Below are 12,096 nucleotides of genomic sequence, written 5' to 3'. Positions count from 1 at the left end.
TTATACATACAGCCATCAGTTAAATATGTCAAGTAAACCAGGCACAAGTTAACATTAGTTAGAAGTTTGGTTTCATTCCCATGAAGTCTGCTCTGTAACTGTGGATCTCACTTTAACAAAAAACCAACCACAACATTCATTTTGTAGTCAAAGCCATTTATTGGTTTCCGGCTCACAGGACGTGTGCAGGAGGATTAGTTGGCGTGAAGGGCCTTCCAGTGGGACAGGGGCCCTCTGCTGGGCATGTACTTCACCCCGCAGCCATCAGGGATCAGGCGCTTCTCAGCCATCATGTCGTCGAAGTCGCAGGCGTTGAATTTGGTGAAGCCGTACTTCTTGGAAATGTGGATCTGCAGGTCAGAGTGACGATGTGTTAGTACAGCTCAACGGCAAAATTAGGCAGTAAAAACAATGACATGTTTGTCTCAGTGGTCCCTTAAAGCACTCAGCACCTCCCAGCTGAGGACATACACAACCAGAGAGTTGCTGTCTGCAGCCTTTGCACACCAGAACCACACGGCAGAGGAACTGGTCGGCTTAATAAGCTGCAGAGTTCAAATTCTCACACGATTCCAGTTTTTTTCCTCTTTACCTTTTGGCGTCCGGGGAACTTGAACTTGGCTCTGCGCAGAGCCTCCACCACATGCTCCTTGTTCTGAGCCTTGGTCCTCACAGACATGATGACCTGGCCGATGTGCACCCGGGCCACGGTGCCCTGGGGTTTGCCGAACGCACCGCGCATCCCAGTCTGGAGCCTGGAACAACAGCAACGATCAGACAAGAATCCTCCACACACTGAGCACAAATAAAGTGTGTGTGTGTGTGTCATCACCTATCAGCTCCGGCACAGGACAACATTTTGTTGATGCGGATGACGTGGAAGGGATGCAGGCGCATGCGGATGTGGAAGCCATCTTTACCACAGGTCTTCACCATGTACTTGTTAGCACAGATACGAGCCGCCTCCAGAGCTAGAGGACAGGACAGGATGGTTAATGGGCTGGATCGCCATGACGACCAAATGGAAGTCCTACTGGATGGTTGTTTCAGTGGAGGGACGAGGTTGTACAACGTACACCCAGACAGGACCTGCACCTTAAATATAGTTCACTGAAACATTTCAGACACTGTAGAGACATTCTGCACATCACCATCAATGTTTCCACATATGTAACTTTCACCATTAGTGGACTGATGACAGGCTGATCAGGTTTATAGGAATGCCACCCTGAACCTTTAAAAAGCAGAAGCAGGTCTGGATTCAGGTTTCTCAGAGGATTTAAGGAACTAAAATGAAGCTTGAGGTTGTAAACTAACAGGATGATTTCAGTTCTCATGAAACCTACACCGAATCATTCTGCACTGATTACAGATCCAATAGTTCAACATTTGTCTCCAAACTCATCAGCCTTCATTCACTTTCATGATCAGCAGCTTAAGAAGGGAAAAAAAATATTTCTACATTAAAGTCTAATGAAACGAGACATTCACCACAAAATTCACAGCTGAACCTAGAACCAGTTCTTAAATGGAGTAAATTAGTTTGACCCACTTTTAGAAGCTTTAGTATAAAAAAATCACCTGAACTTTGATACAATTTGTCTTTTATTTTATTGCAGTTTGCCGTCATTGGACCGTGGCTCCTTCTGAATGAGTCAAACGACTTCAATGACATCTCCAGCATCCCCAGAATATTCCACATGTTTAACTTTAAAAACAAATCAATCATTTATACACATGACATCCTAGGAGGACGTTTTTTCAGGTTCTGCTGGAACAAAACAGGAGGGTGACCTCTGAGAACGAGAGCTGGCTAATGAAACAACAACTCTGCTCTGAACAGACTTAAATGCTACACTATAGAATTATATTTAGTACCAACGCTGTCATTAAAAAAAAAAAAAAAACTTTATAAGGAGAAACTATAAGAACATTCTTACCTTCTGAGGACAGCTGCTCATACTCATCAGACACCATGTGGGCGCAGAGAGGAAACTCGTCCACCTTGGCCTTCTTCCTGCCCAGGTCAAAGATCCTGATCTTAGGATCTGCAAAAAGAGAGAAAAGAAGATGAAGAGCAGCAGATTTGGGGGCGAGTGGATTTACTCCACACGGGACAGAAATGTCTCAGTGGTCCCTTAAAGCACTCAGCACCGCCCAGCTGAGGACATACACAACCAGAGAGTCGCTGTCTGCAGCCTTTGCACACCAGAACCACACGGCAGAGGAACCAGTCGGCTTAATAAGCTGCAGAACCAGCAGTGGAACGTATCATGGTGCCACTGCAAACTGATTCTAAAGATTTCTGCACAAGTTTCAGCTTAAAGCTAAATCTTTAAGCTGAAACTATTAGCATCTTCTCACTCATTTAACTCAAGCTAGTGAGAATTATAAGTTCTACATCATCAGGGATTTAAAACGTTAATGGGACTGTACAGCTGTGACATCGCAACATGTTTAAAAACTGGACCTGAACCAATTAAAATGACCAGAACATTTCGGATGAATGCAGAGACAAAACCTCAGTGCTAACAATGCAGAACGGTTCTTAGATGAAAACAGTGAAGAGAAGGTCTGAGGCTCAGGAGCAGTAATTTAGCAGGTCCTGAAATATTCTGAAGAGGAACAGTAAATGTTAAAGTTCTCACCAGGAACACCCCTGCAGAAGCGAGACTTGGGGTAAGGCTTGTTCTTGCAGTAGCGGTAGCTGGAAGAGAGAAAACAGGTTTCTCATCAGCCCTACTGTATCACTTTAAATACATCCTTTCACTTTGAGCAGCTAAGCTCGTTCCAGAGGAAAAATCAAAAACTCCACACAAACTAGGCAGTACTTGTTTTACTATTAGCTGAATTTATTATTTTTTTAGTAAATCCATCCCTAACAAGTGATTCACATGTACAACTAACGCAGATTATTATTAATGTTAATAAAACGAAACATCTGGAGGATCATACAAACATATTTTCCAAGATTATCGGATCTGAAGACAAAAATTGGGTTAAACTGGCCTAAATAAACTGAAAAACCTTACAACCTGATTCGTTTAAGTCAACATTTGCTTGCTCAGTTTGGGAAGTTAGATTTATGAAACCAAATTATAGTTTTCTCATAAAATAAATTATAACAGCTCAACCACTGCAATAAATGTTGTGTCAACTGATAAAAAGTAGCTTCACAAACCGCATTTACCAACTCCTACATGAACCTTAGTTTGGCACCAGTGTTAATGCTAGTATCGTGATAGGTCACGTTAGCTCAAGCTAACACTATAATTTAATATAATGAATGAGAGCATTAAAGTAATTCAGATGAGCGCAAGTTATTCCAAAAAGCTTTCAGAAGGCGCTCAGTAGTTAATTTCCGCACTAGCAGCGTGTGCCGAGGCCTGCCGGTGTCCGGCTCCGTGCACATGGAGCGGACTCAGCTGCTGCCATTTTCCTCCGACTGACACTAAACTCGGCCTCACACGAGAAAAAACGCACAGGACTTACCAGCGAGCAGGTCGGCGCCCCATGGTTATAATCTGTGAAAAAGTAGATAAAATCGAGTTACTTCGGTTCAATATAAGTTAACTTTAGAGATAAATAACTTTAAAATGTGTTTTTAAACTAGCAGACCCAGAAAACGCGCCGCCACCACGCACTCACCTAATGGAGGAAAGGAAGGAGAACCTACTTCCGCCGCGTCATGAGGACGGAGGTGAGACGGGGCGGATTTTTAAAAAATATACAAAAATAATATCATTTTTGTAGCAATGTGTTTCTTGGCATAAATGCATTGTAAATAACAGCTTAATATATATTTTTTAATAATAAAATAAAATAAAATACGTAAATGAATGCTAGGAAATGTTGTTTTTCAGTGGATGGTTCCATACAGCTTCTTAAAGAGCGCCCTCTCTTGTCACGATGGTCAATTTGCCATCTTTTTTTTTTTTTTATCAAATATTGTTCTCTACTCTTACCTAAGTAAATTCCTGGATGTCTACTTTTAATTTTTACTTGACTAAATATTTTGGAGTAGCACTATTCACACTTGAACACACTTTTAGATTCATTCTGTCTTTAGAAATGGGTCAGTTGAGGTTTGTAGAATTGAGCTATACGCTATTAATTGAGTACAATGTGTGTGTCTTACAAAGACAGAAGGAGAAAGAAAAGCAACACAATTAAAATGATAGATAAATATGCAGCATAAACTTAATCTTAGCAGACAGCTGACAATGTAGAATTTTAAATAGATTTGCCAAAGGCAGTTTTGAAAATTTAATTAAATGCATTTTGACCGAGTGTTATCCTAACTGTTTTACCATGGACTATTTCAGAACTAATCTGCTTAAATGTGTATCTCTAGATGAAGTCACTAAAACAGCCATTGCTTCCAATAATCCTTCACTTTTAAATGTTACATATGTAAAAAGTACTCCATACTTTAGTGCCTTCTGAAACTCCTGTGCTTGGTGCCCGTTCTCTGAGGTGTTTTTCCCCTTCATCACAAGCTTTGCCTTGTGTCCATGTGTCCTTAAAAGTCCCTTGAATTGGGAAGTTTATTGTTAATATGTGTTTTATAAATAAACAAAATTAAACTGAAAAAGAAATGTTTTATTCATTCAGGGATAAAACATGTAGACCATTGATTGAAAAAAAAGCATCATCAGCCACTGGCCAGTATTAGATTTTAATGAATGATTCTAAGAAGTGCTTCTCAAATGTTCCCAGTAGGGGGCAGCATTGCCCCAGACATAAAAGCCTCTGTCGTTGGCTGCTGCTTCAGTAATTCCTAAAAGGGAGCAATGAGCTCACATCCTTCACGTTCAGTAAATGAAAAGCAAATGTTTTTTAGAAATGTGAGGAATCATTTGCTTCTCATTTTAAAAATTTCTCTGACATCATCCTAACACACAATAAGTACGCATTACATCCTGAGGAACAGCTGAGGGACGTGCCTCATCGAGCCAGGCATCATTTTTAGGGTTTTTTCACGTCTTTGGACTTTGTTCGTGTCAGCAGAGCTTGATAAGAGCAGGGCGATGCAGGGCAACTTGTGAGAGACTCAAACCCAGAGCAGATTGCTCAGTCAGGAGAGGCATTTGAACTTTGACCTCAATTCCTGCGCAGCATCATGTGAAGGTCAGCTGTCAGCTCCTTATCTTCTCTGCCCTGCTGTTTTGTCTGAGTCTCCACAAATCCTTTCCTGTCTCAGGGCCTTGAAGGCCAGCAATGACGGCGACACGATGGGACAAGAACAGGGACCAAAAAAGGTCAGAGCACATTCTCCTCTTTCTGGTGACTGATGACAGAGATGCTCTAATAGTTACACACACTAAGACATGAAGTAGAGCAGAAAGAGGGTTTTTGACACAGGGCTTAAAAGCAATGTCATTTTTCTATTCAGAGCAGGGTACTTGGTGCACTTTATTTACTTTACAAATGCATGTAAGCTACAGTTTGTACGGATTCAATTAAAAGAAACATGTTTTCTCACCACTTCTTTGATTCATTTTGTCCAGCTGTCGACTTTAAGTTTGTGTCCATGTCCAACCAGAGCCAGATATTGTGTAGTTGGTGCTTTTAATCAGTTTTCAGTTAAATTAATTCAATCCAACTCTATAACAGTCACAAAATGTCAGCAAAATCACTCTGTCCCTCTAAAATCTTTCAGGAAATTGCAAAGGTGTATTGAATTGTATTGTTTGATGAATATCGCAATATATATCGTATCGTGAGCAGAATATCGTGTATTGTAACACTACAGCCCTAATTTATATGTATATATGATCAGAACTAAATGTCAAGAGCTTTGTTTCCAGGGTCAGTTCTTTCTTCATGACAACAGACTGGAGCAGCGTTCACATTAAGGCGGACTAGATCCCAAAATGTCTATCGGTCCTGCTTTTCCATAAGGACTGATGCTAAGGACCGTCAGTCCTTATCTTCCCCTCCACCGGCCCAGTTTTAAAAGCCTTATCTCAGAACTCAATGAGGGCTTTGACATTAATGCTGTGTTATGAATAAATCACGTTCACTTCGCTATTATTGCAGCTTTTCCGGTATGATCTGCTGTTGACCAGGATCTGCTCAGCAATGTTTCCTGTTGGAAAAGTAAATATCCAAGTGGGAACTCCTGCTTTCTGTGTCTCCATGAAATCTCATGTGTTTGTTTCTGCCAGTTGTTTTTAGATCATATTTCAAAATGATGTTTAGTTCTTTAGTCTTCACATCATTTTCAGCAGTTGTTACAAAAATGAAAACAAGCCATCTACTAATACAGACTGTAATTTAGCCGTAGCGTAAACAATAGTATTTAGTACCGACTGAGAATTTTGTTTCCGTTAGTTTTTTACGCCAAGTCAACCATCTTATGACTCACGTTTGGAAATGTTTTGTTTTGGTGACTGCACTGTTACCGACAGGAGCTGTAAGCATGGCGGTCAGAGCAACAAGCAAAAATATTATGATTTGGATCTCAGAACAATGGCTGTTCGAGCTGCTTAAACCTTAACCCAAAAACAGAAACACGAGATCTGCACCAAGAGGCTCATTGTGCCAACCACACCCTCACACATACACACTCCTGAGCTGTCGCTGCAGAGCATGCTGCCTTGACTCGTGCTCATCACTTACTGACTGAAGCTAACACTAACCACAACTCCTGCTAACCAAAGCTTCAACTTTATTATTTTAATACTTTAATCATTTACGGAGCCGCCTCTTGTTTCTCTTCCCCAATAATCAAGGGGATTGCTCAATTCGATTTATGTTTAGAAATGCAGTTACTCACTCTCAAACACACATTCGCATTATCACTCATCTGTCTCTGGACAGTTTTTATGATGCAGAAGGGTGTGTTAGTTAACACCCAGCGAAGCGCCGACAGAACGGAAGTGTGTCTGGGAGGAGCATGCTGTCCAAAAGAGAGGTCAAGAGCAGCTTCTCGTCGTTCCAGTCACTGTGATCTCTGATCGTTCAGATTTTAAAGATGATGAGGTGCTGTAAGGATAAGCAGGGTTTTATGCAATGGAAAAGGTACATTTATTATTTTAGGCAGATATTTAAATATAATAATCATCATTAGTTTTATTTGAACTAAAACAGGTTTTAAAAAAGCAGTAGATTTGACTGAAGAAAACAAAGAGCAGCCCTGACTAAGGCTTAGTCTCTGTTTACATTTTAGTCATTGCTTCGTCTAAACAATCCCGCTTCCTTAGTTACCGTAACAGCACAACTCTGACAGGGCCAGGTTGGTGTGGTTGTGGCTATTGTAGGAAGATCCACAATGGTGATCAAATGAAGTTCAAGAAATATAAAACGTTAAACTTTTTTATTCATATTTTTGGATTTAAAGACTAATGAAGATGTCAAGATTAGGATTAAGACAAAAGAAATAAGTGAGTTGGTGAGGTTTTAACTTTTGAATCAGCAAATATCCTTGTTGCATTAGTGTAAATAGATGGAATAAATACATCTTAAATAAGTTTAAATAAAAGTTTATGGTTTTATGTTCAAGATTATGACATTTTTTTCTGCACGGCATTACATGTTAAAAGTATTGCATTTATTGTCATTGCTGGATCACTTTTTCTGAACTGTTAAATTGCTCAGGTTTTACAGTATGAACTGATCCCTACATTAACCACTAGCACCCTATAAGTCAGTTTGATGGTCAGAAATGGACCAGTAACTGGTACACAGGAACATAACTTTACCATTGAGTGTCATGTTTTGTGAGTCAATACCTTGGAATGAGCATGGATAAAGATTATTAGCTGGTATGACAGAAAACTTACCTGAGGACAGAACAAAACACAGAGTGTGGGCAGAGTAATGGAAGAAAGGTGAATAAAGAACGCAGAGCTGAGTTAGACACAAAGGAAACAACAGCAGGGTGAAAAACAAGAATATATTAAAATAAAAGGAGAACAGAACACAATTTATAACTAAGAAACTAAACGCAAAGGAATAATATTTTGAACTTAGCAAGACCATTCTATCAATAATGAACAACTCAGAAGTAGGCGGGAGGAAACAACAGTAGTGAGACAGGTGATGATGGAGGAGGATGGAGCTGTGGCTGAGCCGCAGACCTGATACTCACTGTGGCAAAGGAAGAGCAGGGTAGCGCATGCAGGTTATAGGGGCCAGGTGGGGCCCCTGGTGGGGGGTTAACCTGAAGAGCTGTTTGTCCTGAGGAGGAGAATATCTACTGGTAGATAATTAGACCGAACCTGGGTGGAACCAACACCAGCTTCGTTCCCCAGATGACCTACTCTCAGTCCATGTCCTCCAGCAGCAATGGATAACCACTATCTGCTGATAAACTATTAAAATGTTCTCTGGCATTGGCATATGCAACATTTCTGTTCCGTTCTAGAGTGTTTGTCTCTTTCATCAGACATCCATACTATAGCCTCAGGAAAATGTATTTGACTAATCAACTAAATGTTTTCCAGAAACATATAAAGAAAAACACTCCGGAGCCGTTTTTATGTAAACTGACTGATGTCCTTCTGTAAAATTTCCCAGGACTTTTACATAAGACCTGGGACTCATCAGTGTCATCAGTGGCAAATCTACCAATTGACGAGATTTCTCACAAACTGAGCATGTATGAAGTCTTTCCAGCCCTGCCTGGTTTGCAAGGTTTCCACAACTTGAAAATTTCTGCATTCTGATCTAATTCATTTTCTTTTTGAATTGTGAGTTTGAGTAGTTTGAACAGTAACTCACTAAATGTGTATTAGTCTGTACTTCAGAATAATGCAACCTTTACCTCTGCCTGGGCTACATTGTTTGGAAACTATAGTGACCAGCTGGTACATCAGGAAACAATGGCTGTTAAGTATTTTGGGACAGGCAATGAAGTCATTCAGAGACACAAACAACAACAACAAAAAAAACAGAGTAATTCAAACAGTGGATGTTTTCCAAGTAAGAGCACATTTCCTGGAAGATGCATGATGGCACACAGCTCTCTCTTCAGGAGCTCAGATTGTGCAATATCAGGACTGGATTTGCTGACTTAGGCCTTCTGTGTCCAAACTGTTGTCTGGGAAGTGAAATTGACATATCGCCATAGAGACCGAGCTCCAGAAAAACAAAACACTCCAATCTGACTCATCCCGTCTTGCCACCATGCTTATCATTTATCTGCTTGCTCTGTTGACATTCCTGCTCACTCATTCAATAAATCGACCTCCGATATCAGTGAAATCTGACGGAAAAGAACGGCTTGAGGACAGGCCGAGTCCATGAGAAATGACTGCCTTGCCTTTTTCTGCATGTTTAGCAATATTTCCAGGTAATCTGTGGAGCCTAAAGTTGCTTCACCAGGTAAACACCACAGCCAGCTGTGGTGTTTTAATGTGCTCATCAGCCTTTCACATACATACTTTGCGTCTGCATGAACAGACTCGGTAAAGTTTTGAAACAAAGAGAATAAAAACAACCATAAAAAGACTAAAGAAGTGATCGAAACTTGTTTTTTCAATACTTTTTTGTACGAAATGAATCTGCAAATATTGTTCTTTTTGTTTGTTCACTTTTACTGCTCCGACTGTTTTGAGTTTTTTTTTTTTTTATATCTAATAAATCATATAACTGCACCGCTCGCCATGCCTGTATCTTTGCTCGTCTTGTCTCTGCAGGTCTGTCTGTCAGACTCAAATGCTTCAGTAATGAGATCATATGATGTCATGCAGTTCACCCAGGAGCAGCCTGGCTTAAGCCCCATGTGGGGATGAGTGTGAATGTGTGTGTAGATCAAAACCTGTAATTAAAATCGGCTCGTTTTAGGATTGTATCTCGCAGACTTTCACTAAAAACTCCTAAAGGAAATATGGGTCAAAAGTATATTAAGACTATTGATTATTTCCTGCTTTGAAACTCTAAATAGGATACAGCAACTACTTTCAAAAGTTACATGACCAAATGTGTGCAATGCAAGTGTTATCATTTCCACTAGGATCAAAATGTACAATTTCTAAGCTGTTAAAATACAGTGAACTGCCTCTCTGAACCCAACATGCCAGAGGTTACTCAGCAGAGTTAACCTCAAGACCCATAATGACCAGAGAGCAACCCCAGCTGCAGACATGTACCAGCACTTCTGTGCATTTCAATCTCAGTACATCAGTCAAACACAGAACTGCCCAACCTCTGTTATTGAGCAGATTGCTGCAGGTAAAATGGTAAGATGAACTCTGGTTTTCAAACTTGCATCTTGAACAGAGTTGTTAAATAAAATGGAGGATAAGCAAATGACTGATCATGATTAAATGACCGAGCAGCAAAAGCATTCCCAAGCAGAAGTCCAGTTTATGGTTGTAGTAATAATAAGTTTCAGACTGCAGAAGCTCAGAGACGGCAGTAAGGGTGTTAATCAGACGAGTACCAAAATGACAAAATGTAACCTCGAGAAATTCCCAAAGCTCCAAAGCACAGATAATGGTTTAAAGGATGACTTGAACTCTATGGGCTCCTCCTCTCTCGTGCCTTGTTCTAGGGGCGTAGATTATCCTGATCTGTCTCTGTAGTAATGCTACTATAGGCTTTGACTGCTTGAAGACAAACTGACCACTTTTCCTTACATTCTTCTTTTACTACTCTCCAATTTGCATTGTTGTTATTATTTTCTCTCCATAGATACACCTGGTTGCGTTCCATTTGACTGTCATTCCTTCCTGAAGGAAAACATCGGCTGATATAATGCTTCTAATTACTAGACCTTTCCTGCTAGTGTTACTTTTTATTAACACAGAAGGTGCACCTGGATCAGTTATTCTGTTTTTTTTTTTTTGTGTCTCTGCCCCGTCTTTTCAAACTCCAGTCGGTTGTCGCAGGCTCGCCATGCCTGCTTGTACTGCATGGATGCTTGTACTGAGTCAGGTTCTGGTTCTGCTGGAGGTTTCTTCCAATATGCATGCTTAGTATGAGGGATTGCTGTAAAGTTCAGGACACAATTCAAGTGATTGTCCACCGCTGCTGCATTGTTCAGGAGGAGTGAATGCTGCACGTCAATGACTTGATGCTCTGCTGGATTTCCTTGGATACAAAAATATTTAACCCCTTAACCATCAGCCCTAAAATGCTTTCATGTCAGACAATGGTTCTGACATGAAAGCATTTGAATAGTGAGTTATGAGGACACTGTTATGTGTTTTGAATGATAAACTGAACTTGTTAGCCTGTTAACAAGTTCAGTTAAAAAAAATCAATCATAAATTGATTTTGGAATTAGGAGATACTCCTGATTCCAAAAAGCACAGTGAAGTCAGTCAGCTGTTTCCATGTTGGTCGGGATTCAAAATTTGTTTATTGCTCTAAACTGATGAGAATTTAAGTAAACAATTTGTCCCACAAGGAAAATGCAATTGTAGATCAAGTGTTGTAAATCATTTTCACTGTGAAGTGTGGGAGTGGCAGAATGACGTAGGGAGGACAAGAACAAATATTGACAACTTGAACCAGAAACCTTGGAAATGGTAAATACAGGCAACTTTTGATAAAACTGCCCCAGTCCTTCACAAAAACAAGGTTTGTTTAGAAACAGCAAAGAACCAGACAATCCTAGATGAGAAAATACAAGATAGTCTTACGTTTGTGTTGTACAAACACATTATTGTTTTAAAAGAAACAGTGCACTTCGCTCAAAGCCAAAATTTACACAGCACAGAAGTGAGTATCCAGAGATAACCCGAGTCCTTGAAGCAGCGCTGCATTTTTTTTTTTTTTAGATATTTTTCTGCTCTACCACACAGGAATACATTATCTGTAAGCTTGCCATTATGGGAGTGTTTTAGCCCTCCTGAACATGTAATCCAATATGGCCGACTGTGGTGGTGTGGGTAGAGAAGTCGTCATGATCAGAAGGTTGCAGGCTCAATTCTAGCTTTCTCTAGCAACATGTCAATGTGCCTGTGGGCAAGTTACTTAACCCAACATTGCCTAGTGATCTATGTATCGGTGAGTGCGAATGGGTGAATGTGACTCTAGTGTAAAGCGCTTTGAGTGGTTAAATATGATTGGAAAAGTTACTGACTTTTCCAATAAATGGACTGAAGCTATATACCTTCAGTCCATTTACCATAGATGTCACAT

At 40.2% G+C, this 12,096-nt stretch overlaps 1 protein-coding gene and 2 non-coding genes across 4 annotated transcripts; all 3 read right to left on the bottom strand.

Annotated features, from left to right (window-relative positions):
• Positions 1-135: 135 nt before the first annotated feature.
• rpl10 (ribosomal protein L10) lies at positions 136-3,667 on the bottom strand. Of its 2 annotated transcripts, none has more exons than XM_008412904.2 (7): positions 3,649-3,667; positions 3,493-3,524; positions 2,649-2,707; positions 1,941-2,048; positions 833-971; positions 593-755; positions 136-350 (listed from the first exon to the last, which is right to left on the bottom strand). In XM_008412904.2, exons 2-7 carry the CDS (start codon positions 3,513-3,515, stop codon positions 195-197), a joined length of 648 nt encoding a protein of 215 aa, XP_008411126.1. In that variant the 5' UTR covers positions 3,516-3,524; positions 3,649-3,667; the 3' UTR covers positions 136-194. The 2 variants fall into 2 exon arrangements, with proteins under 2 accessions (XP_008411126.1, XP_008411127.1); XM_008412905.2 differs by having other exon boundaries at positions 3,619-3,658.
• Positions 419-551, bottom strand: LOC145552395 (small nucleolar RNA SNORA70). The gene has a single exon (XR_014088430.1). It is a non-coding gene; the product is annotated as a small nucleolar RNA SNORA70 (small nucleolar RNA).
• Positions 2,121-2,253, bottom strand: LOC145552396 (small nucleolar RNA SNORA70). Its single transcript, XR_014088431.1, has one exon. It is a non-coding gene; the product is annotated as a small nucleolar RNA SNORA70 (small nucleolar RNA).
• Positions 3,668-12,096: the final 8,429 nt, after the last annotated feature.

Source organism: Poecilia reticulata, chromosome 7, assembly GCF_904066995.2.
Source record: "Poecilia reticulata chromosome 7, P_reticulata-male-v2, whole genome shotgun sequence".
In the NCBI taxonomy this organism is placed as follows: domain Eukaryota; kingdom Metazoa; phylum Chordata; class Actinopteri; order Cyprinodontiformes; family Poeciliidae; genus Poecilia; species Poecilia reticulata.
Note: the sequence above shows the minus strand (reverse complement) of the source record. Positions and strands in the feature narration are given on the sequence as shown.

Coding starts and splice junctions, on each gene's coding strand:
- rpl10 (XM_008412904.2), bottom strand. CDS start 3,515: ATGGGGCGCCGACCTGCTCGCTG. Junction 2,708..3,492: donor GGGCGCCGACCTGCTCGCTG/GTAAGTCCTGTG, acceptor TCTCTCTTCCAG/CTACCGCTACTGCAAGAACA. Junction 756..832: donor TCCTGTGCCGGAGCTGATAG/GTGATGACACAC, acceptor CTGTTGTTCCAG/GCTCCAGACTGGGATGCGCG.